The sequence below is a fragment of the Suncus etruscus genome, chromosome 12, assembly GCF_024139225.1.
Source record: "Suncus etruscus isolate mSunEtr1 chromosome 12, mSunEtr1.pri.cur, whole genome shotgun sequence".
Classification (NCBI taxonomy): domain Eukaryota; kingdom Metazoa; phylum Chordata; class Mammalia; order Eulipotyphla; family Soricidae; genus Suncus; species Suncus etruscus.
In genome coordinates, this window is record NC_064859.1 from 25,860,123 (window position 1) to 25,887,978 (window position 27,856).

The 27,856-nt window shown below is 35.1% G+C and overlaps 1 protein-coding gene across 1 annotated transcript; it reads right to left on the minus strand.

Annotated features, from left to right (window-relative positions):
• Positions 1-12,920: 12,920 nt before the first annotated feature.
• Positions 12,921-19,453, minus strand: GKN1 (gastrokine 1). The gene is made up of 6 exons (XM_049784576.1): positions 19,391-19,453; positions 17,585-17,638; positions 16,404-16,541; positions 15,463-15,573; positions 13,652-13,793; positions 12,921-13,015 (listed from the first exon to the last, which is right to left on the minus strand). Exons 1-6 carry the CDS (start codon positions 19,451-19,453, stop codon positions 12,921-12,923), a joined length of 603 nt encoding a protein of 200 aa, XP_049640533.1.
• Positions 19,454-27,856: the final 8,403 nt, after the last annotated feature.

A 27,856-nucleotide genomic window follows, 5' to 3' on the forward strand; every position in this document is an offset into this window, starting at 1 on the left:
TCCCAATACTTTACTTTTCTCAAACCTATACCTTTTATTGTCTAATTTTGCAATACCTCTCGTCTGGAATGCTTCCTTGTTCTTAAATTTTGTCCTGGTGAAATGACACTTTAAAAACATTTAGTCATTGCAAAATTATAAAATTATTCATAATTGAGTTTCAGGCATACAACATTTCAACACCAATGCTTTTAGCAGTGTCCATGCCTACCACCCACCAGTCAGCTTCTACAAGAGGATTATATATATATATATATATATATATATATATATATATATATATATATATATATATATATAAACACATAACTTATATAAATCTATTTTTCTATAACATATATAAACTTATAACATGTAAGTATAGGTATATTTATATATAATATATGACATATATAACTGATACATATATGTTCATATATATAACTGATATACATATATTCTTATACTGTGGTTTACAGTACAGTACAGTTGCTGATAGGGTTTCATACATAATACTTTATTACCTTTGAGTACTACCTCTTCCTCCTGGTTTAACATTTCCCTCCACCATAGATGTTGCTCCCTCCTTCTTATCCCCCAGCCCCCACAAGTAAGTGCCAGCTCTCACGTTCTTTATTTCCATTGTCATTGGATATAGTTGTTATTCCACCATTATGTATCTTTATATCTAATATATGAAAGAGATTATTCTGTATTGATTTCTCTCCTTCGACTACCTCATTCATAATGATACTCTGCAGGTCTCTCCAAGTAGCAACAACTTTCACGGCTTTATCTTTTTTTAATGGCTAAGTAATGTTTCATTGTGTCTATACCATAGTTTCTTTATTCAGTCATTTATTCTTGGACACTTGGTTCATTTCCAGATCTTTAGTGCTGCAAAGAACATAGGGAGTAACTATTTTGGGCCTTTGAACTATATTCCAAGAGGTGGAGTTGTTAGGTCAAATGGAAACTCAATTTCTTGATTTTTTTTTTAGGGATGCTCATATTTTTCAGAAAGGCTGAGCAAATCAACAGTCTCATTACCAGTGAATGAGAATACATAACTTATTTTGACCTGTATAATGTGAAATAAACAGGTTTTAGAAATGTTGTTACATCATAAGAGACTGTATAATGGGACCACCCTCTTGGCACTTTTATTCTTATTATGAGAAGAATTTCTCCAAGGGAGAGACTGCCCCTCCCACCTGGATTTCCAAAAGAGACATGTGAAACATATTGGAATCGGCTGGTTTAATAACTCAAAACAAAGATGTTCAACTAAGCCTAAACTAAGCCAGCCAATTCCTGGTTGGCTCTCCACAAGTGAGCCAAAAAATGAATACTTATTATTGAAAGTTTCTGAAAGTCTGAGGTTGTTTGTAATAGTTGACTAATACAGTAGGCATTATTAGCTCCACTTCCCCCAAAGAGGCTCTGAATATTCAACAAAGGACCCCACTTTGTCTGATATATTAGTTTTAAAGATGATGGACTTATGTAGTGATGGACATAGAATAGGGAGTTATGTAGACTCTTTTTAAGGACTCTAAGCAGAAGGTACCTTCTTGTAATTCTTCCCTAGGGTTTTCTTAGAAATGACTGAGGGTCATTTGACCTTGAGGCTTATGTGGCTTTGGAGATGGGTTATAGTTTTGTGTTTCTTGAGAAATTTTCACTAAATAGATTAAGAGTGAAAAAGAATATTATAAATAAGTTCAAGCGTGAAAGGCAGAATAGTTAATCTGAATGCTTTGTTTGAAAGATTTAAAAGACACTGGTGATGGTCCCTTAGAGATAAAATTGCTCTTTGTATATCTCTTGTTTCTGTGCATGTATTCTCTCTGTTTCACTGTTTACTTTTCTTTCTCTATGTAATTAGGATTAGAGTATAACTATATTCTTCATCATGAGAATAAACAGAGCCCTTGGCATTCATCTAAGATATAGCTTTGGTTATTTATACAGATTAAAGCTTTCTCTTCTATATTCCATGTTTTATCTTAAAACATTATATTATGCAAGTAAATGTGTGAGAGCAAAAACACTGGACTCATAAAAAAATTAGATAAAGCTCAGTCCCAGTGCTCATTTGTTAATGGTTCTGTGGTTCTAAGAGAAATTTTACTTTACTCAATCTCAGTTCCGTAAGGTGTCATAATTCCTGTTCCAAATACTTAATGGAGCAAATGGATGGGAAAGAATACATCTCATCAAGTAGCTGGTGGATGAATAAATCTAAATATTTTTGTTCCTTAACTCCCATTAAGTGGTCACCTCTCAAATATTCAAAGATTATTAGCATCTACAGTTGTGTGATAGAAAGCATGGAAGAATTCCACTGAAAGACAGAAACTTTAAAGATTTGGGGACCTTTTGGGCCATTTTGAGGAAGTATATCCAGGATTTGAGCAAAAATAAAAACTTCTTTGAGAGTATATGAGTGGGCATGAACCCATTACCTAGGTTCCATGAAGTAAACAAAGAATGAAATGACACCTAAATACAGTCAAATATTTAAATTACCAATGACTTGGGAATGTATCTGTGGTAACCTGAATTCAGATGACAGTACCAGTATCATTAAATCAAGTTTCCATTTCTGATAGATAGATGCCAGGCAAGATATTTCAAAAATGGACCTAGAAAGAGAGCTACCACCTAAAAGTAGGGTAAGTTCAGTGCCCAACCATTTGACCAAATATGTACATTTCTAAAACTGAGGCCCCATGACCAATTCTGATCCTTATATAAAAAGCTGCCCCACACAGAATAGCAGAGAACAAATCATGGAACAAAGCCTGACTGTGTCAGTTGCTTATAGAATTAAAAGAATACAACGAATGCCATATTGGATGACCTTCAAACTCATTTCAATAAGATTACCAGTGTTTAAAAAACAAGTACATCTATTGGATCCCTAATTGGAGAATCCCATTCATTAGAAGACTCATCTAATTTCAGGCAATAAAATATAAAAGACACTCTGTCCTGTGTTTTGAGGCTTCCTCCTTAATACTCAAAAAAAAAAAAAAGACCAACAAAAGCAAAAACAAAACAAAACAAAAAACCCGAACATCCAAACCAAATAAATCATTTTATAAAATTATTGGAGAATTTTAATTGTCAAGTTGTCAAGTTTATATTTGAGTCATATAGAGGAGAGTGCTGCTTTGTTCAGTGGTGTTTACAGCACAGGCCATGAAAATTTGTTCTGTTTATACTTTTCTGAACCTGATATTTACTTTGTACCTTTTCAGATGGCACCAAAAATTTACAGGAATGCATGTAAGCTGTAGTAAGACAATGCTTTCTTTGTTTAGAAGTCGATTCAATTATTTGCCACTTGAGAAAAATTAGATCAACAATGCTGCTTGTGATAGTCTGCATTTCATAGTAATTTTATGTCCAGGTACAATATAAGTATTGCATTTTAATATTCTATTTTAAATATTTTATCTATAAAAATAGATGGTTACATTTAGTTTTCCGCCTTTGTTTTATAGTTTCCTCATTTCTTTGTGTAGTTATAACAGTTTTATTGTTGTCATTTTATATTTTAGTTCATGTAAGTTGCAATATAAAGTTTATCATTAGGAATTCAATATGTTCATTTAGTACATGCAATATGCATTGCATGATTTAAAAATACAAATAACTTTCATTTCACTATTTTATTTTTGTCATGAATCATAATTTTTGAATCATAATTATGGTGCTGTTTTATTATTAAAAGTGTGCTATATGTCCTTACCAATTTTTCCATATATCAGCTTTAGTTTAACATATCTTATTTCTAGATTTAAAGGCTATAACTATTCTTTAGAAAAAATCCTATCCAGTCACTTTAAAACTTGATATTGAGGGAACAGTGTGATAGCACAGCTGGTAGGACATTTGCCTTGCATGCAGTTGACCTGGGTTCGATCCGCAGCATTCAATATAATCCCCTAAAACTGCCAGAAGTGATTCTTGAGTTCAGAGTCAGGAGTAACCCCTGGCATGGCCACGTATGGCCCCCAAACAAACAAAAAATGCCCCCCAAAAAGCCCCACCAAACTTTATAGTGAAATAAATTTAAATTTATCAAAGAGCTGGCTAATAAGTCAACACGTATTCCTATGTGATGAAAATGCCACAGAAACCCAGCAGAACTGGATTTGGTGAGTTTTCAATTTGATAAACAGGTAGAGTTTGGGGGGAGGGTGGCTCTATCTAGAAAGGCACAGAAACTCTGAGCTCTTTCCTCTTACATTACCTTGCACAGTTACCTGTGGTATCAGACATTTGCTTGTTGGTGAGGAAAGCCTTCATACACATTCATGCTGTAATTGATCCAGGATTTCTTTTAGGTACAAGTCAGAATCAGATATAAAGAGATGCAGAGGGCATGGTATGGGAGTATCTCAAACACAAAACTTCCTTTGTTTTGTCTTCATAGTCAGGATCATCACCATTTTGTAGAGGATGACTTGGACATCGACTTCTGTGGACACAGTCGTGTGGAGTAATGCCAATCAGGGATGCTCACCCAAACTTCCACTTCTTAGTTTTTATTGACGAGTCATTGTCCATTTATGATCAATTAAGTCATTCACTATATGACTCCATCTCCAGCCCTTTCCTTTCCTAAGTTCAATTGAGATCACCTAACAAGTGAATAAAATATCTATGCTAAAGTCCCCCACTAGTCATTAATATCAACCACTAGGAATGATCCAAGGGCACTGAGTACCAGGAATAAAAAAGCCATTCATTTCATTTTAGAAATCACCTTCCAGGAACCTGGGGCAATAGTCAGCCAAATTGTTCATTATGCACTTGCTTACTTAATGCAAAATAGTACACACACATCCATCAACTTTCCATTTATGGTTCTACTTAATCCCTTAGGTTATTCTATCTTCTCATCTCCTCCTTAAAAGTTATTCACAATTTGCTGACTTTCTCTACTGCTGTATTAATATGCCATGAAAATAGGCAATCTATATGCTACCCCAATTCTCGGCTTTACCTAAAGAGCCTAGAAATAACTATTACAAGGGCAGTAACCAGTCATACTTCTTTGATTTTGATTTTTAAGCCACACCTTACAGTGCACAGGGCATAATATTGGCTCTTTGCTAAGGGTTACTCAAAGACAGGGGACCATATGTGATTTCTGGGATCTCACTGGTTGGACACATTTAGGGCAAGTGCTTTCTCTCTGTACTACTGTTCTGGTCCTCAAAATAGTTTTAAATAAACTAATATCTAATTAAAAAATAAGGAAATTGGGACCAGAGAGATAGCATGGAGGTAAGGTGTTTGCCTTGCATGCAGAAGGTCGGTGGTTCAAATCCTGGCACCCCATATGGTCCCCTGAGCCTGCCCGGAGCGATTTCTGAGCATAGAGCCAGTAGTAACTCCTGAACGCTGCCAGGTGTGACCTCAAAAACCAATAAATAAATAAATAATATAAGGAAATTACATAAACAAAGAGTTGGAAATGGGTTTTATTACTGGTTAAGTTGTTAGTTACAGAATCTGAGTTGTAACTTTTTTGGTCTGGTGTGAATCTCATGACTCAAGATAATACTAGGAATGAGAATGACTAATGCTCATGTAAGGTGTGACAGACTTTAACCTGTGCATGAATTTGTATTTATGGATAATCCTTATCTACCCCTTCCTTTCCCTTTGTTGTTTTGGTGTGCCAGGTGTTATACTCTTGCTTGTGGTACGTGCACACCTGTATTTGCACTAGGGATTGCCTTCTAGGTTAGCCAATCCCGAATGGTGGCTTAGGGATCACATCAGTAAAATTTTGGAATTTACTTGACAACATGGGTTGCTAGCAGGGAACAGCTCACATTTTAACACTTGCAGGGGTGGTATTGTACCTCTGATTCATGTGTCTGTGCCCCCTCTTGATATTCTTGAGTAGTTATTTCTAACGCTTGTATTATTTGGAAATTATGAAATTCAGTTAATAGATGTATGTATCTCTCAGAGAGAAAGTTTATTAAAAACAATAAATTTAGATTATGAGGTTATGATTTATGAGCAAATTTTGGACAGATCCGATTTCTAGGCTCTAACTAGTTATATCAAAAGTGCAATTGGGAGGAGACCAGCCAGATAATCTAAGGATGGGCAAAAGCTTATCTAAAATATTTTTGTCAACGTTTTCCTCCAAGTGAAGCTTGTAACAGGATATTAACTGCTTGTCTCTGGTGCCGCTTTGGATTATGAAGTCATAACACTTCTGATGATTGTGCAAGCTAGTTTAGAGTGTTTCTGAATCTCTTGACCCCAGCAGGCTGAGATGTGTATGCAAGCCATAGCTTAGTATGAATTGCTCATATTATGAAAATGGAGAAACAAAATTGCAAACTGCATGGCAGGCTAGCAAGCAGTGATTCAGAGTTTTGTGGGGAGCAGGGCTTGGCACTAGCATTGCTGAAGAACAGCAGCTCCTTTCTGCAGATTTCTCAGCCTCCTGGTGCTGAATGAATTCATTTTCACTTATATCTCTGGGAACATGGGTCAGAGGTCAGTCTAATGCTTGGAACACCGGGGTGGCGAGCAAGAGCTGACAGATCTCTGTCTTAGGTAGGCATGAAAGCACAGCCTTTTACTCATACATACATGCCCTCTTTTTGTCTTTATGAACCTAAAGACTCTTTTATACTTTTAGCATTTAAAAAATGAAATTAAGTTTTGAGGAAATAAAAGACCAAAAATAGGTCACAACTTTGAAGAATAGTGATACAATAAAGGTCTGTGGATACCTCTCCCCTGATCAAACTGGAAGTAGAGGGAGTATTACCACCACTTGGGTGTTTTCTATTTGTCTCTCTTCTCCCCCACAGAATGCATAATTATCCTGAATTTTGTGCTCTCATTCTCTTACTTTTAGTCATAGTTTTACCACATAGGCTTACTTTTCTCAGATATCCATGCTGTTTAGTTTTGCATGCATTTGCATCTTTTATGAAATTTTCCTTTGGGCTCACCTCTATTTTCCAGAGATTTATCCAATTACGTGCAGGACTGTGATTAATTTGGTTTTATTTTTATGATGTTTTAGTATTCTACTAAATAAACATAATATAATTTATTTATCTATTCCACTGCTGGCAAACATTTGGACAATTTCTACTGTTTTAGCTATTCCAAATAATGCTGTTTAAAAATGAATATGTTCTTGTTCATGCTTTTGATGTCCATATGCAAACATTTCTCTGGAACTCATGAACTTATAGAATTGGTAGGTCCTATGATGTTCCATCTTCAGTTTATTAAACTTGTATTATTTTCCAAAGCAATTGTATGCTTGTATTTTCTCTATTTTCTTGCTGCATCATGTTCTACAAACACTTGATATGAGGTTTTTTAATTTTCTAATAAGATGGGTATAAAATGATCCTTATAATGTTTTAAATGTTCCTTTTGTTTATTACCAGGAAGTTAAAGAACACTTTATGCCTAGATCACCTTTAAAGATTCCTCTGCTAGAAATCTACTTGTTTCCATTTAATTTTAAAAACTTTTGAATATTTTCTCGTTAATATGTGACATTAATCACACATCATTATATTATTTATAATAACTCTTGTCACTACCACCACAATGTGTGTGTGGGGGGAGTTGTTTATTTTTTGGCTGAGCATTGTGGCTCTATGTTCAGGAGCCATATGCAGTGCCAGTCCAGTAGAGTTGACTGTCTATTAGGCAGTACCCTAAATCCTTTGAGCTCTGTCTCTCCTTTTTTATTACTAGCATTATTTGTGTTTTACATTTTCTTAATTTATAAGAAAAAAATTTTGAGAAATTTATGTTTACATTTGAAAATTTTGAGCTCTAATTTATGTCTTATTGTAAAATCAATACATGGACATCATCAAGAGAATTATGTATTCTGCAATATTTCATATATAATTATTAAAATTAAGCTTGCTAACTTTTATGCCCTTAACTGATCACCTATAATGTATTGAAAGATCTGTATAAAATATTTAACTAAGTAATAAAATTATAGTCATGAAGTTCTTATAATTTTGAAAATTATATGTCCTGAGATATATAGCGTATATATTAAGACAACTGTGTGTATATATATATATATAATCTCTAATACATTATAGTAGAACTATTTACAATTTTCCTGCTGAACTTAACACCATATGCTATATACTGATATTATTGTTAAGTAGTTTATCTAAGGAAATAGAAATTACAAGTTCCCTAAATCAGCTACATTACATTGAAGCCAATTAAAGTGTCTTAAAATTTTATACTTTTCTATACATAGCAATAGGGAAATAGGTAAAATCTTGTTCTTTGGTGGTGTTTGGCCAGTTTTCACATTTCATGGCTTTAGGATATTTTGGAAACTCTGGCACTGTTTAGGTTTTATTTTTGTTGATATTAATAAATAAAATCCCCCAGAAGACATGGAATGATTTAAATAACTTCTTACAGGATTAGAAAAAGATGTATGGGTCTGTTTTTAGCAATGAAGTGTAGCTTTGTCTTCCAATGCAAAACATTTAGATCCCATTTCTCAGAAATTGTTCTTTTGTGGTGGAGACTTCAGTGCTGTATGTACCATGTCACTTAGTTTCTCCAGCCACTGATAACTGGAGGTTGTACACTAATGAATCAAGGAGGTTCATGGAAATTTAAACGTGCCAGACTGGGATTCAGAAGTATTAGAAATTAATTCTTGGTCACCATTGAGGGGCACCTAGGTGCTCTGCCTGGGAACTGCTTCCTCATAGGAAGCTCAGAGATTGAGGAGTCTTGGACCCAAAGAAGGGTGGGGCCAGAGGAGCGAGGCCAATCCACTTCTTAGCCATGCTCTTTCTAACTACTGAACCCCACCATAACACTTAGAAAAAAAAATCACACTACAAGTGTGATAATGGAGAAACTTCGTAGGCAAACACCATGCACAGAGAATGAAGACTATATCTCCAATGATCCAAGAAATACCAACCATCTGATTAATCTCTCAGATAAGGAGTTTAGAATAGAAATATGGAGGATCCTCATAGAAGTCAAAAAAAAAAAACTCAAGCTGAACAGAACGCAGAGATAGAAATCAGAAAACTTCAACCTGAAATAACAGGTCTGAAAAACACAATAGCTGAATTGAGAACCTCAATGGAAAGCCTCTCCAACAGGGTAACAGCAGCAAAGGGGAGAATCAGTGAACTAAAAAATGAAATGCAGAACAATTCCATACAGCAGAAGAGATTGGAATAAAACGTTGAGGCAAATGATCAGACAATTGAAAAAGTACTCAAAGAATGTGAACAGATGGAAATAGAAGTCTTTGAGAAACTCAACAGAAACAACATAAAAATCATTGGAGCCCCGGAGGCCCAGGAAGGAGATCCCCAGGAAGAGTCAACAGCCAAAGACATCATCACAGAGAAAATCCCAGAACTAAAGATTGCATGCAATCAAATCCTGCATGCTCAAAGAGTACCAGCTAAAAGAGACCAGAAGAAAAGCATCCAAGACACATCCTAGTCACAATGACGAATTCCACAGATAGAGATAGAATACTGAAAGCAGCAAGATCGAAAAAGGAAATTACATTTAAAGGAGCATCCTTAAGATTTACAGCAGACATGTCACAAGAAACTCTCAAGGCCAGAAGACAGTGGTGGGATATTGTGACAAGACTGAATAAAATGGATGCTTCATCTAGAAAACTGCACCCAGCCCTACTCACGTTCAGGTTTGAAGGAAGGATAGATAGCTTCACTGATAAGCAACAGATCAGAAACTTTACAGATGCAAAACCAGCCTTAAAAGAAAAGATGAAAGGTCTACTTTAAGACAAGACATATCAACAGGCACACCAAACTTATACTCAAAGATAATATTAACTCCCATGACAATCATCTCCCTTAATGTCAATGGACTAAATGCACCAATTAAGAGACACAGAGTAGCTAAATGAATCAAAAACATGAATCCAATCTTCTGCTTGCTGTATACAAGAAACATACCTGAACAGTAAGAAAAAACATAGACTCGAAATCAAAGGCTGGAGGAAAATCATCTAAGCACACAACACCTTAAAAAAGCCAGAGTGGTCATATTAATATCAGATGACACAAACTTTAGACTCAGAAAAGTGTAAGGGTTAAAGACAGACGGAACTAATCAAGGGATATGTGCAACAGGAATAAATTGCACTACTAAACATATATGCAACCAATGAGAGACCAGCAAAATATCTAATAAATTTTTTGACAAATTTGAAAGATGTTATCAATAATAACAAAATAATTTGAGAGATCTCAACACGGTCCTGTCAACATTTGATAGGTCAACCAGATTGAAACCCAACAAAAATATACTAGCCCTGAAAAGAGCAATGGAAGAAAGAGGCCTAGTAGATATATAGGACACTCCATCTCCAGAAACCTGAATACACAATCTTCTTCAATGTACATGGGTCATTCTCCAGGATAGACCACATGCTGGCACATAAAACACACCTACATAAAATTAAGAGGATAGAAATTTTGCAGGCTACCTTTGCTGACCACAGGTTCTGAAATTAGATGTGAACTACAAAGGAACACAGAAGAAAAACTTTAACAACTGGCAATTAAACTGCCTACTACTAAACAAACAGTGGGTCCGAGATGAAATCAAAGCGGAAATCAAAACTTCTTTGGAAACTAATGACAATAAAGACATAAACTATCAGAACCTATGGGACACAAAAAAAGCAGTACTGAGAAGAAAATGTATAGCTTTGCAAGCACACATCAGGAAGGAGGAAGGGGCATTCCAGAATATCTTAATAATGCAGCTTATAAAATAAGAAAATGATTGTAAAAAAAAAAGAAAATGATCAACAAAAGGAAGCAAAAATAGGGAGACAGAAGGAAATAACAAAGCTTAGAGCAGAAATCAGTGAAGTAGAAACCCAAAAACAGTCCAAAAGATCAACGAAAGCAGAAACTAGTTCTTTGATAAAATAAGCAAGATTGATAGACCACCGACAAAACTCACAAAGAAAGAGAGAAAAACTTGATAAACCTTATTAGAAATGAAAAGAAGGAAATCACTACAATTATTACAGAGATTCAAAGGGTAATCAGAGACTACTTTGAGAAACTCTATGCCACTAAACATGAGAACCTGGAAGAAATGGATAAGTTCTTGGACTCTTTATTAAAAAAACACCTAATCTCATCAAAAAATGGGGAGAAGAAATGAACAGACACTTTGTCAAAGAAGAAATACAAATGGCCAAAAGACACATGAAAAAATGTTCCACATCACTTATCATCAGGGGGAGATGTAAATCAAAACAAAAATGAGGTAGACTGGCACACATCACAAAGAACAAGAATAATCAGTGCTGGAGGGGATGTGGAGAGAAAGAAATTCTCATTCACTGCTGATGGGAATGCCATCTAGTCCAGTCTTTATGGTAAACAGTATGGAGATTCCTCAAAAACTGGAAATTGAGCTCCCATATGATTCAGCTATTCCACTACTAGGGATATACCCTAGGGACACAAAATACAATTCAAAATACCTTTCTCACACCAATATTCATTGCAGCACTATTTACAATAGCCAGACTTTGGAAACAACCAAGATGCCCTTCAACAGATGAATGGCTAAAGAAATTGTGGTACATATACACAATGGAATATTATGCAGCTGTCAGGAGAGATGAAGTCATGAAATTTTCCTATACATGGATGTACATGGAATCTATTATGCTGAGTGAAATAAGTCAGAGAGAGAGAGAAAAACGCAGAATGGTCTCACTCATCTATGGGTTTTAAGAAAAATGAAAGCATTATGCAGCTGTCAGAAGAGATGAAGTCATGAAAATTTTCTATACATGGATATACATGTAATCTATTATGCTGATAGAAATAAGTCAGAGGGAGAGAGACACAGAATAGTATCATTCACCTGTGGGTTTTAAGAACAATAAAAGACATTCTTATAATAATTCTCATAGACTAGTGCTAAAATGTCCAGCTCATGATATGAAGTTTACCACGAAGAGTGGTGAGTGCAGTTAGAGAAATATCTACACTGACAAGTAACATAATAATGTGAATGAATGAGGGAAGTAGAAAGCCTGTCTCAAATACAGGTGGGTGGGTAGGTAGGTGGGAGATTTGGGGCACTGGTGATAGGAATGTTGCACTGGTGAAGGTGGGTGTTCTTTATATGACTGAAACCCAACTACAATCATGTTTGTAATCAAATCATATAAATAAAGATATTAATAAAAATTGATTTCTGAATTGGAAAGGCATGTATATATGTAGGAGATGAGGCTATATTTTGTTACAGCTATCTTCTGCCATAAATAAAGAAACCCACCCTTTAAATAAAAAAAAGATGAATAGACTTTAGCAAGGAACAGAGGAGAGAGATTAATTATTTAGAGAGAGATTTAAGTTTTGAACTGAACATAGTTCTTGGTTCAGTCTCTTTTATACCCAACATGTTTTCATGCCCTGAGTTTAATTTTTATACTTTTAATATTCTTTCAATAACCTCTTTCCCTTTTCTAGATTAAAATATATTGAGTGGGTTTCTGCCCTTGCTTATCTTAAATGGTAATGTATACATTAACTACAGAGCAATCCTTATGATTCTTATGGCCAAAGTACTTGAAGGATTCCTATATAAAAAAGATGGTCCTGAATATAAGCTAATATTTGGGTTTAATATACGTTGACAACTTTCACATTACACATTCTGAACAGAAATCATAGGAAAATTTACTATGAAGTGAATTTAGTGATAAGCAGCTTTATTGAAATTTAAGTAAATTACATATAACCAGCAGAAAACATTTTAGAATGACATGATAAAAACCACTAAATCTCACTTTTTTGTGTGTGTAGAAGATTTTGACTCAAACCACAGTGACATGATTATTTTTTTCATTTTAACTGTGCTCCTCCACAGAAAGAAGTTCTCAGGATCCAGAGTATGTTAATATTGAGGCACCCTCCTGAGTGAACAAACAGGCTTGCTCCTAAGGGGGGGGGGGGAAATAAAGCTTACATCAATGTATTTCCAAGTACTTCTCCTCCTCCCCAGTACTTCTTTTTAAAAATGGGGAACTGCACAGATTTCAGAGTAAATGCAGAATTTTAGGATCTTAAATAGGTATTTGTCATTTTAAATTAATAAATTCAGAGAATAGTTCTGTTAGGTTGATCCTAAGTGGATATTTTCTCTGTATAACTTATCTTTTAAATGTCACAAAATATCAATAGATTCTATGAACATATATATCCCTTTCATTTAGTTGGTCATGCCTTTCTTTGAAAAAAAATTTGTATTAACTGCAGAGACAGTCATTAAAGATGGCACTGCAAAATGCTTAACTGCACAAAATCCAGGGCCAAATGCTTGAGATTGACCCAGGCAAGAAGTGTGTGACCTCTTACACTCTTAGTATGCTCATCTGGAAAATGACAATATATATAGAACCTATTCTAATGGAATAGATGAGGCACATCGAGTGGTGCCTGGAAAACAGCAAGCACTACTTGTTTGTCTTTATTATCATTTTCTGAGTAATTAATGTCTCCTGTGATCAAGCTCAAGGATGTTATGACAATTTCATCAGCAAAAACTTTGAGTTCACTGTAGGATGGCTACTCACCTTCAGTCTCCTCAGCCATGTAGATTGGGACTCCTTTGCACATGCCAGTGATGGCCTTTCCAAACCTGTCCACATCACTCACTTTTTCTGGATTGATGGAGTACATCAGACCCTTAGGAGGTGGGCCCCCTGGTCCTTCATCCTAAAGTCAAGTGTGGAATAAACAGGTAGAAAGAAAGAGAATGAAAGTCAATCCTAGTGATTCATTAAATGGCAGATGAGAAACCAGGTCAGTTGAGGGAATTTCTTGGTTATAGTTTTTCAATAACCAAAATGGGGAAGCACCAGTTCCATCTTAAATACCTCAAAATCTCTGCTGCCATGTATTTAGCTTCTTTGAAATATTAGCTACTTATAAATGTAAATGCCTGTATTTGAAGCCTCGTGTCTCATTTGTAATTTTATCTTTCTTAGATTGAACTATATAATAATCAGCATCTAAGAATGCAGTTCATTTTCTCTACATTATCATTTAGGAACAGAAGCTGAGGTAAATTCTATTTTAGTGTACGGGATGGTGTGGGAAGATGTTCCCTAGTAATGCTCAGGAATCCAAAGGGCCTGTCCAGAGATTCTCTGCCAACTGGACCAGATAATTGAATGATAGAGTCTATAGATATGAATCTACTACTCAGCAGTGCTGGGGGCTACCAGAGCCACATCAGCAATGATTTGGTGACCTCTAGGACAATATCCAGTGGTGCTAGGTGGGGCATGTTGTTCCAGGGATCAAAGTCAGGGCTTGTGTCACTGACCCCTAAGCTATTTCTTGGATCTCTCAGACATTTTATTTATTTAGTAAGTCTTCATTTAAAGGACTGTGATTAAAAAATTATTGACAGTTGGGTTTTAGGCAGATAATATTTAAATACCAGTCTCACTACCAGTGTCAACTCTTTACCCGTGTCCCCATACTCCATTTCCAAATTCCTCTCACCCCACCCTATCCCATGCCTGCCATCTTGACAGGCACATCACAAAGTTTGGTGATTTTAGATTAGATCTCTTATTTTCAGTGTTGAATTTGCAGTTGGTTTTACAGCTGTACCACTATTCCACATCACCAGTGTAACCAGATCCCCAAACTCCAATTCACTCATTATTTCCCTTTCTCCTCTTCTTTCTTTTGTGGTTTTCTTTCCCTTTCTATCCGTTTCCTTCTTAATCTCTGAAGCCAAGGTTGATATAGGCATCACTCCTTTACTATATTCCATTTTGTATACAGTTATTCTATATACCACAGATATGTAGATCATTTTGTGTTAAAACACTTTAAAGAAATATGAATATCTTCTTCTAAGTCAGTCTAACTAGAATTGTCAGATGAAGGACATCAAATTAAAGTTGAATGCCAGATAATGGCCTGCCATTTTGTAATATGAGCATATTCTGAATATTTCTTCGGATATACTTACACTAAAATATATCCACTATATGTTAAATTCAAAATTAATTGGTTATCCTCAGTTAAGTTTGAGGATAAACTAACACTAGAATATTCTAAAACTCCCCCCCCCCCAACTTTTGTGGGAAAATGTTCTTGAGGAGAGCTGAGGGCTTCCATTTTTCTATTAGCAGAACTTTATTTCTTTTATAGGAAAAGTTATGTCATTTAGAGGCAGGAGTGTGACAATTTCACCTAACCTCTGTCATTTAAGTATGGTAATAGCTGTTTCTCCAGATAATGATAAGTTCATCTTTTTATCTGTCCACTACAAAATACTGTAGTCAAGAGGAAATGATTGCAATCTTATGATTTATTGGTCATAAAAAAGCTTTCCTCAGGCAAAAGTAAAAGAATTAATTTTTACCTTATTTTTCTTGGACAATGCGTCCAGGGCTTGAAGAGAAGGCATAGCATCCCTGTTCATTCTGTGCACGATGCATGCCTTGTTTTTAAAGAGTCTAATAGCAGCAAAGTTCTGTAAAGATGGTTGAAAATGATAAGTAGATTATCTGAGGATCTTTCCTCTACAGAAATCAACTTTACCAGAAGAGAAAAACAGAAGTTCAAGATCAGGATGATCTTGAAGATGAGCACTGAATCAGGCATTGTTTTGCAATTACATCTATTGCAGTATTTAGTTGAACAGAATGCAAATTCTGAAGACAAAGACTTGAACTGGTTCAAGCATGGTGAGAGTCATGCTATAAATGTCTGCTTTATAGAAATGGACTTTAAATTGCTATCATATTTAATCTTCTTTGATCTTTAACAAGTAAAATAGAAATAAATATTTTAATTAGACTATGGAACAAACAAATTTTTTGGAAAAATATAACATTGTTATATACAGATATTGGAATTGCAGAATTGAAACTCCTCCCAGAGCAAACTTTCTTTGGTTCCCTTTCCAGTTAGCACTGTCATTACATTTCTTTGAACTTTTTAAAGTGGTAAGTAAAATGTTCATTTATGTATTTTTAAAAGGAAATTGAAGGTTAAATGAGTAGTAGTGCTAATAGTATATAGGTGTATCATGATTATTGAAGAAAAGTATCTTGATATTTGTCTAGTATAACCATATTCCTTAAACATAGTAGATTAGGGCCACTGTGAATTGGTTGGAACTGTAAATAACTGTGGGATTATTTAAACAGAGGGATTGAAGTAACATGAGCAAAATAGATACTAAAAATATCCTATGCGCAGTTAGAAATTATTTTACTTAAATATGGTTAGCAGACAATATTTCTGCAGTTATAACGAAAACATTTGTTAAAACAATGGAAATTAATATTGTCTACATACACTTTCATAATCCAAGATGGCATTCCAGGAGTCCCATCCATTGTTGTTGTCAATATTGGCCAGATTGTGTTCATGGTTTACACTCACTGACTGTTCACCATTTACATCTTCCTTGTTGTTTTCACCCACATCGATGTCCTGAAATTGATAAGAAATTGACAATGCTGCGATTTATAATTCCTCGCAAATTCATGTTGATGGCACACTTTAAACGTGCGAGATGAAGGGGAAAAGGGAACTTCCTTCACAGCTGGTGCTGCCTTTTGGGAAGACAATATAGACTTTCCTTAAAATGTTAGGAATTGAGCTTCCGTATGATGGAATAAATCCACTCCTAGAAATATGTCTAGGGACCCAAAGACAATATAGAAAAGACATTTGCATTCTTATGCTCATTACAGCATTAGTAACACTAGTCAAAATCAGGAAAAATTTTACACTAGCTAAAACCCAAGTGCCCAAGAACAGATAACTGGATAAAATAGGATGAAATATATGTGGATATACACACACAAAATGGAATATTACTTGGCCATAAAGAAAGATGAAGTCATGCAGTTTGCTATATGAATGGATCTGGAGAGTATCATGCTAAGTGAAAAGAGTAAGAGGGAGATAGACACATAAATTTCTCATTCATATGTTGCATATAAAGAAACCCAATAGAGAAATAATTGAGACCCAAATACAATAAAAAAAAGAAGTCAGGAGAACTGGTTCATAATAGAAAGCTTGTCTCTGGGGTAGTGGGAGCTGGGAAGGGGGAGGTGGATTAGATAGAGGAAGGGACCATAATGACAACAAAAAAGAGAATAAATATAAAAATAAAGAGAAGTAATCCCTCCTGACCAGTACTAATTGCTGTAAGGAGGTTACGTGACATGCATGATATATTAACAGTAGTAGTAGATATAGTAACAGCAGTTATTGTAAACTATCATACCTAAAAGTGGGAAAAAGGGAAAAATAAGAAAGAAAAAGTTCCTGTCATAGAGACAGGCATAGAGGGTAGGAGTGAAACAGGGGATATTGGTGGAGGAAAGTGCACACTGGTGAAGGGATTGGTGTTGGGACATTGTATGCATGAAATGTATATGAAATGTACATATGAAATTGTATGCATTAATAATTTTGTAATTCAAGGTGACTTAATAAAAATTGAAATAAAATGCGAGACTTACATATTCACCAAGAACAGGAGCCAGGAAGACACCAAGAAGTCCAACAAAGACAATCTGAAATCACAGATAACATTGACTTTTGTCACATGGCAAGATGGCATTTCTTCTTTCTAATCCAGGCTGATGAAAAGCATTTTCTAACTTTATCACTCTTTTGTACTTTGTGTTATCTTTTCTTCTTTGACTTTGTATGATTCTTCCCGCTTGGTTTTGGAGCCACACCTGGTGGTGCTCAAGGGTTACTCCTGACTCTGCATTCAGGAATTACTCCTGGCAGGCTCAGGAGACTATATGGGATGCTGGGTTTGAACCCTGGTTGGCCTCATGCAAGGTAAATTCTCTTCCCATTGTGCTGTTTCTCCAGCCCATGTATGATCTTTTTATTATTAGAAAGTTTTGATTATGATGGAAATTTGTAGGTTAATTACTTATAGCAATTGTATTAGTGTGAAGGTTTTTATGAAAAAGTTGACAAAGTGTCAATATTAGAAAAACAATTGAAAACAGCATATGCTATGTGAAAATCTGAGCATCACATATGAAAACCACTTTACTTTTCTTAGTTGATATGCCATACTTGCTTCTTAAATCTCCTAGTAGATAAAATAGTAGGAGTATTCTTTACTTAAAAAAATAAAGTAACTAATTAATAAGTATGTTGACAATAAGAAATCAGGGTTAGCGGGACTGTCAAATGTGGCTGAAGGAAGGGAAATCACTAACTGTCCCAGGACACCTGGCTTTGTCATTTGTATTTTAGATATATAATACTGTTTATCATGGCATAAAACTTTATGCAGTGTCCATTTCTGAACAACTGTATTTATTTATTTTGCCTGGGCCAAGATGATCTGAGAACTGAACTAATGATTCAAAGTAATTTTTTGTCTGAATTTTCTTATTGCTTAAGAGGATGGCAAAATTGGTCTCCTAAAATTTAGAAGTAGATAAAATTTAGAATAGTATCATGCAGTCCTTTCACATATGAAGACATTGAACTTAAGAAGTAAAGTGACTTAGGCAAGGTTGTGCTGTCCTTGTACCTCTTACTCAACAGAGAATTAGGAGAGAAACCAGTTCTGACCTATCTATATTCAAAGGTCCTTATTTTTTTTAAAGTTTCTGTTATTAGAACTTATTTCTAGGGTAATACTTTGCATTTTTATAAACCCCATTATGAATTGGAGTCTGCCCTTAGTATACTTTGTTGTTTAATCTTTGTTTATTATTGTGAGTGACAAAAAGCACATCAGTTACTTGGCAGAATTTTCAGCCTTTTATCTGAATCACAGTAAGATACAGTACTAGTTTAATACTTTTAGACTCTTTCATGAGTAAATGACTATGAATAAGAAAATGTTTCCTATTTGGAAATTTATTGCGCAGTAGATAATGTGACATTAATTCTATCATTCATTTGATTTGAAAATAAGCTTTTTATTTAGTCCAAACATAAGCAGAAGTCTTGGCCAATGAGGGTCTCAGGTATATGGAGAAAGTTTAGGTATTTTCTAGGTTTTATAAATTACAAGTTCTATGTGCATATTTGAATCAAGAGATCTGAGAAGTATTTTTTTATTAAAGACAATATCTATCATACTACTGCTGTAGTCTATCCCCAGGAAAAAATATCTCTATAGAGATGCTAACAAATGTCACAATTACATGAAAAACGTGAAATTTGTTGAACAGTTATTTTAATTATTAGGAGATTACCATAAGAAGCACATCAAAATGTTAGCTTAACTCAAAATGTTAATAGTCACTTAAATCAAGCAATAAGTCCAAAAGGAAAAAGCTACTCACTGCGAACTTCATCTTGGCTTCACCAAAGAAATGTAGTGAAGAAAACAAGCATGCTCTACTCATATTTGTACTTGTCTGGCTTTACTCAAAATAGGTGTGACCAGGTGGAGTCAAAGACTTATCTTTTTTTTTTTATTTCTCAGATCTGTGTCATTATTTATCACCTTAGAAAGGCACTTTGACAAGGAGCGGATTTGACTCACCATTTGTTGAAGATATCACAGCTAACTCAATATGATTTATGATAACTTCTGGTCCATTTGAAGCTGTGGGTGTATGTATTTTGATTATCAATATTAGTCAGGTTTAGAAAAAGAATAATCCCTAAAGTCAAACAAGACCACAGATGAACAACTGTAAGCAACCAGGCCTTGCAGATGGCAAATCCTTTATGACTGTGGAAATGGTTTCCTCTCTGTATCCTTTTACCTGACCTTCTATAATGGCATTACTTAGGTTCAATATGCTTAGGTTCAATATATTCTATTAGCTAGTGTTCTCCAACTATACCCTTTCTACAAATCAGAGCACACTGAATAATCTAATCATGAGCAAAGTAAAATGCCTCTGGGCTATCATCAAACCTTTCTTAAACTACATTCAGTTAGTTGCTAATTCTTGGCATTTTGTCTCAGAATGTCTCTCGTTTCTTGTCCATGATTTCTTTCACTCGGACTTTGACACCAGTTTTGTAATTGATTATTCTCATCCTCCAGATAAATTTCTCTATTTTCCCCAGAGAGTTTATTTTAACGTCATTGCTAAGTATTTTTCTTAAAGTGTGTTATTTAATAATAAATAAACGTGAATCTACCATGCTCATCAACTTTCACTGCCAGATTTAAGATAAATTTTATATTCATTAGAATGCATAGAAAGCTTTTAAAAATAAGATTTCTAATGCCCCCCCAGCTATAACTATCACTTGATGTCACATGCCTATTAATTCTGTGACATGAATATTCTCCCTCTTCCTGAAATATTAAGAATGTTTTCTTCTTTTATGGATTTGCATGTGATGTTCTCTCATCCTAGCTTTCCACCCTTTACTTTCTCTAATTGGAAACCGCTATTAATTTTTTTGAAGGTCTATTTCAAATATCAATGTCTCCATCACATCTTCTTCATATTATAAGGGGATTTTTTTCTCCTGGGGGTAAATAAATGAACCTATTTATTTTAAAATTTTTATTGAGTCCAATGTGAATTACAAGTCTTTCACAGTAATGTTTAAGGTACATAGTGAGAATGAATTAGGGCAATTCCCACCACCAGTGTTGACTTCCCTCCACCACTGTTCCCAACATGCATCCTATATCTACACTCTTAGCCCCCTGGACTGCTAATGTAACAGGTCTCTTTTGTGTATTGCTTGTTGTGGTTTGGGTCTCTTGATTTTACTGTAATTAACTTTGGGTTGGGTATTTAGGTCTGATCATTTTTTATATTCACTCAATGCTCATGAGACTGCTTTGCCCCTGGTACTATACACTTCTTTCCTCTCAGTTTGTAGGAATACATAGAAGTATGATGCAGAACAAGATGATTCATGTTCTATTGTTCTGATTTTAAAAAGGAAGGTGGGCAGGAGCCCCTGTCTAGAAGCTATAAATATGAATTTAAAAATAAAGAAAAAGAAAAAAAAGAGAGGCTGATATGACAAGTTTTTTATTTTTGTTTGTTTTTGCATAGGCACATCAAGTATTGGGGAAATTAGAAAGGAATTTCCCTTGACCTAAGAAATACAGGATGTCTCAAGCATACTGTCATGAGCCCTACTACAGAATTGAGACCTGTTCATTGTCAAACCCCAAAGTCTTTTTATATGGTGCTAGGAAATGCTTTGCTCAATCATGTATATCAGATTCAGTCCTCTGTAATTAAAGATCTTGTGAACCTATTTTCATTTACTTCTAGATTATGTAATTTTCAAAAATTATGCTAAAATAATAAATATTTTTAATAATGTCAGGAAGATTTAATGTTTACTCATTTGAGCAAGTGAGTAAATGTTCAAAAGAGTCTTAGAGATGACAGCTGTACTGTACATTTTTTTTCCTCCTCTTAAAGCTGAAATTGGTAAATTAATTTACCAACTAGAAGAAAACTTTTTTTTTTGGTTTTTGGGCCACACTTGGCAGCACTCAGGGGCTACTCCTGGCTCTACGCTCAGAAATCTTCCCAGGAAAGGCTCAGGGGACCATATGGGATGCCGGGATTTGAATCATCATCCTTCTGCATGCAAGGCAAACACCTTACCTCCATGTGATAGCCCCAGAAAACTTTATCTTATTAATAGTATATAAACTTCTCTTCTGAAAACTTTTGGTTCATGGTTGATCTTGTGAATTAAAAGCATAGAATGGTATCATTTAGTTATAAAGATTGACTATCAACACCTTATATATGTAGTATGAAGGTGATTTTGTTTATAGTTTCAAGGTGTTATGCATGAATTTCTATCAAATTTACTCTTTAGTTATAAAAAGATAATTGATCCTGGGGTGAGAAACAGATAAATGTGAGGAGGTCTTTATATACTTTATATATATTCTTTATATATTCTTTATTATATACTTTATATATATTCAGGAATTACCATTCACTGCCAAGACTGAGTGGACAAGATGGTGCCTTTAGGTCCAATGATATGGGTGCAGAGCCAGCATACATTTTGTATTCTTAATTTATGAAAATCCTAATTATGGTTATTTCTTTTTTGGACATGTGAAATGCTGACTCCTGACAGTTAATAAATTATCTATATTTCTATGCATTTCTTTATGTAGACAGATAGATACCTAAATAGATTGATAATAGATAGAAATATAGAATTCAAAGTCCATAATCCCTTCTTGTGACCTATAATTCATCTTATATGTACTAATAAATCCACAATAACATCTTTATGTAGTATTAATATTGCTTCATTCATATTTTAAAGTTTAATTAACCACTTTGGGGGGGTTTGTTATTATTGAGTTGTTTTTCCTAATGCACACTAACATTTCTGGGGGGATCTTCCTTAGGGAAATACTATATTGCCTTTGATGACACTCCATAGATCTGAAAATCCACTGGGAGAATTATAGGTTAGAATTAGGAGACAAAAGATTTAGATTTTATTCCACTTCTTTCTTTCAGTGAATCTTTTATGATTTTTTATTTTTAGTTTCTGGTGGTAAAGGGAATTTTTCTATACAATAATAAATATTGTAATAAATAAAATAATAAATAAATAAATAAATAAATAATCACAATGGATCCCAAAAAGCAGAAAAGACTTTTTATCTGTACTTTTTGAGATTATGTATTAATATATGTGCATGTGGGGGTGTACAGAGGAGGATCAGCTGTAATCTCAGCTCTGATCTCAACCAAGGCCTAAAGTCTTAGGGAAGCAATACCAACCTCTTAATCCCTTCCACCATTATTGTTATCTTTTGACATTTATTGTCTTCCCATGGAAGAAATATCACTCTAAATTTTGTCATCACCTCTATTAGCAGTGCATATCCCATATGCTCAACAAACACAGTAAACATTTAGGATGACATTAAAAGATATGCTCAGGAAAATATTAAAACACTCACTCTATTTAGATTTTTAGAGTCAGTTAGAGCATTCTGTGCTCTACTGGCTATGGTGCTGCCCCAGGGCCCAGAGGTTAGAGGGTGGTGAACCAGTCTAAGAGTAAATAGGCCTTCCCTAGCCACAGAGATTGATGCTGAGTTATGCCAACAACCAAACCCCTATCATCACCTTTATCTTTCTGTACACATAACCAAGCCCTCACCTTCCTCCACACCCTGTCTTTTCAAGTTGAAACACTCTGCCCAGAACAAATAAGGGATGAAGGGCATGTATAATATGTTCGATCTATTTCTGAAAATGTTCACACACATTTTTGAAAGTCATTCTAGAGTTTCCTACAGAATTTTTTTTCTGAATGAAATGTTGACTTACAGGACATTTTTCATCATTAAACCTCTTCATTCAAAACAATTTTCCCTCCTATACAGTATGTTAATGAACTGAGCTCTCGGCTATGAATCCCTTCAAACTTATTCTTTAAATTATGCCCTTCCTTTCTCATATTTAGGATTCAACAGGCCTTTAACCCACTTTATACAATACTGTACTTTATTTGTTTGAATGCAGGCTTTTTGGGGGGGACAGATTCTGTCTCAGAATTGTTGCCCTTAATGTTGTTCAGAGTATCCTGTGTAGTTTGATGTTTCTTGAAGTGGCTCCAAGTTAGACAATTCACTATATGGTCTTAACAAACAAATTTCTAGAGACTGTAGCTAGGAATTTCTATAATGGTTCTTGTGGTACAGCTCCCAGAGCTGGCAGTAGTGGAGTACTTTGGTTTTCTTTTCTTTCCTTTTTTTGTTTTGTTTTGTTTTTATTTTTGTTTGTTTTTTGGGCCACACCCATTGACGCTCAAAAGTTATTCCTGGCAATGTGCTCAGAAATAGCTCCTGGTTTGGGGGACCATATGGGACACTGGGGGATCGAACCACAGTCCATCCTAGGCTAGCGCTTGCAAGGCAGATGCCCTACCTCTAGTGCCACCGCTAGAGTACATTGGTGGATAGTGGAGTACTTTTCTGGTGGGTAAAGGAAATATGTAGTGGCGTACTTTGATCAAATTTTTTAAAATTTATTTTTAATTTTTTAATAATGTCTTTTTTAAGCATCAAGGTTACAAACCTGTTTGTTGTTGGGTTTCAGTCATAAAAAGTACACACCCTTCAGCAGTACAACCAACCTTCCCACCACCAATGCACCCATCTCCCTCCTCCTCAACCCCTTATCTGTCTTCATTGTTATTATAGTTGTTAGTGTAGTTATTTCTCTAACTGCATTAACCAATCTTTGTGGTAAGCTTTATATCATGAGCTGGTCTTTCCAGCCATCATCTGTATTGTTTCTGGGTACTATTAACATACTGTCTTTTATTTTTCTTAAATCCCACAGATGAGTGAGACTATTCTGGGTCTATTTCTCTCCCTCTTACTCACTTCACTCAGCATAATAGTTTCCATGTCCATCCATGTATAAGAAAATTTAATGACTTAAATTTTTCTGACAGCTGCATAGTATTTTATTGTGTATATGTACCATAGTTTCTTTAGCCACTCATCTGTTATTGGGCATTTGGCTTGTTGAGAGAGATAACTGTCATGGGGTTTAATGTCATCTGGTGTGTCTGTTGGTCTGTCTTATCTTTTTTTTTTTTTTTTTTTGGTTTTTGGGCCATACCCGTTTGACGCTCAGGGGTTACTCCTGGCTATGCGCTCAGAAATCGCCCCTGGCTTGGGGGGACCATATGGGATGCCGGGGGATTGAACCACAGTCCGTCCTACGCTAGCACTTGCAAAGCAGACATCTTACCTCTAGCGCCACCTTCCCGGCTCCAGGTCTGTCTTATCTTAATGTAGACCATTCAGTTTGTCTTTTAAGGCTAGTTTTGAATCTGTAAAGTTTTTAAGCTGTTGTTTATCTGTGATGCTATGTATGTTTCCTTCAAACCTGAAAGTGAGTATAGTTGGTTGAACTATTCTAGGTGAAGTACTCATTTCATTGAGTTTTGTCACTATATCCCATCACTGCCTTTGGGCTTGAGGGTTTCTTGTGACAGGTCTTCTGTAAATCTTAAGGATGTTCCTTTGAATGTAATTTTCATTTTTGATCTTGCTGCTTTCAGTATTCAATTCCTATCTGTGGTATTCATCATTGTGATGAGATGTGTCTTGGAGTGCTTTCCTTCTTATTTCTTTAGCTGGTACTCTTTGGACATGCAGGATTTGGTTGCATGCACTATGTAGCGCTGGGAGTTTCTCTTACTGATGTCTTTGACTGCTTATTCTTCATGTGTCTCTGAGACTCCAATGATTCTTATATTGTTTCTGTTGAGTTTATACAGAGACACAGTTGCATAAAGAAGCAGCCGCACAAGGTGGCAAGAACTAGATCTTTAAGATGAGGACACTAGCTTATACCATTTTTTACATTTTCATATTCACCTTTAGCATTTTAAAATATCTTGTGTAATTCAATCCCAAGCATCCCATATGATCCCCTGAGCCTGCCAGTAGTGATTTCTGAGTGCAGAACCAGAAATAACCCCTGAGTACCAGGTGTGGCCCAAAACCAAAACATAAAAATTCTAAAAATTATGCTTCCATATGACCTAGCAATACCACTTCTAGAGATAAAACAAAAAACACAATACAGAAAAGACCTCTGTATTCTTATATTTGCCATGGCACTATTTACAATAGCCAGAATCTGGAAACAACCAAAGTGCCTGAGAACAGAAGAGTGACCAAAGAAACTGTGGTGTACCTACACAGTGGAATACTGTGCAGCTATTAGAAAAAAAATGAAGTCATAAAATTTGATTATACATATATGAATAAGGAGAGTATTATGCTTACTGTAATGACTCAGATAAAGATGGAGAGATGTGGATATATATATAAAATAATATAGTCATAATATCTAGAGACAATATAGACAAGGGCCATATTGGCCAGTCCATGGTAGGAAGCTTGCCATAAGTAGTGGAGCAGTGCAATCAGGACAGAGAAGGAACAGCTATGATAATGATAATTGGATATGATTACTCTAGAGAAGACTTGGTACTGAGAGGAGGTAAATTGATATGCATGGTTCCCCTTCATTAACAATGGTGTAGACCACAGTGTCTAAAAGGGAAGAAAGAGAGAAATAGGAAGAGAAAGAACATGTCATCCCAGAAACAGACAAAGGGATGGTGGGAGGGATAATGGGGACATTGGCAGTGAAAAATATGCACTGGTGAAGAGTAGTGTACGTTGTATGACAAACTCAATCATGAACAACTTTGTAACTATGGTACTTAGAAAGTAATTAAAAAAAGAAAAAGAATTGTTGTAAGGGGAAAATGTAACATTTAATTTTAGGTATGTTGATATAGTATTTAATATTTAGATGTAGATTCATTGTTAAGTGTATGTATTTGTATGTGTGTGTAGGAGAGAGAGGCTCAGAAAGAGTATTATACTTCATAATAAAAAGTGTGAGTGAAAAATGGATTTTAAGTGTTTTAAAAAAGTATGTTAGAAAAAGAATAATTGGAATATTTCAAATACTTAAATAAATAAAAAAATTTCTATATGAATAAGGATGATAAAAATAAGCAAAACATGCAGATAAATCAGCACATGACTATAATGGGACAAATTAATATTTATCATAATTACACTGACAACAAATCAGCCACAGAAGATGTAGTATCTTTGAAGTGTTGAAAGGAAAGTAAGTGTATATCAATGATTATTTATTAAGAGGGAGAAAAAAATAAAGGCATTTTTGAACATAAAAATTGACATATAAAAGATCCTTATAATGCTATTAAAGATAGACTTCATCAAAAAAAAGAGAAAATAAAAAATTAGCCACAACATTGATAAAACATTTGGAAAAGCTTTGAGAGTCATTAGCAGTTATATTTGTGAAAATTATTGTATCACCAATAAAATCATTAATGCAATAGCTAAAGGTTTAGTATGCTTCCATTTATTTTTCTCCAGAGACGGGAAATACACTAAAACAAAAACAAACAAAAAATATGTGTGTGGCAATTGTCCTTTGTGTAGGCACAGTGACATATGGAAGAAATTGGAAATAAACACCTTTGGCCTAAAAACCAGGGAGAACTTACCCCTGAAGCACTTTGGCATAAGACCAACTCATGGCTTCAGGCATACTTGGTTGTTCAACCCTCTAGTCTTTCTCGGTGGTCAACTCTTCAGTCTCACAGTTGTTGCTGTCAGGTTTCTGTAGTTATAGATCTTGGTTTCTGTACAGGTCCTGTGTCAAAGACCTGGTGGTGTGTAGTATCTTCTGGTTCCTGTCTATCCATCAGTTAACACTGCAGAGAATCCTGCCCTAAAGGCAGACTATTGCTGTTGCCTGGTTGTCAGGGAGATATAAGAACTGTTTTTGGAGTAAGTCAGTGCCATGGTGGTAGTAGGACCTTCCCCAGTAGAATTTATGTTCCTGGTGCTGGTGTGGGAAACCATGTTTGTTTCTGTAGGTGGTATCCTTGGTTCAGGGGTGAATAGTCAATTTCAAATCAACTGGAGTCTAAGCCAAATCATTATGCCAAGTGTCTAGAGTGTAAGGTCCCACTGCAGTATAAAATTTTTTGTATTCCATCTCTATTAGATAAGAACTTATTTGCAACCATTAACTTTTCTCATCTTGATCTGCCTATGCAAAAAGGGACAGTGTCACAGGGAGTTGCTAGTGCATATGGAGGGCTGAAGTGTCAAGACCAACAGTCCCCAGAACATTTTGTTTACCTGAACTCTGAGGAGAGATTTTTCTACTAGTATACTGTAGTATACTACATATACTAGTATATATAGTGTAATATATCGTATACTAATAGAACTGTAATATTTTAAATTT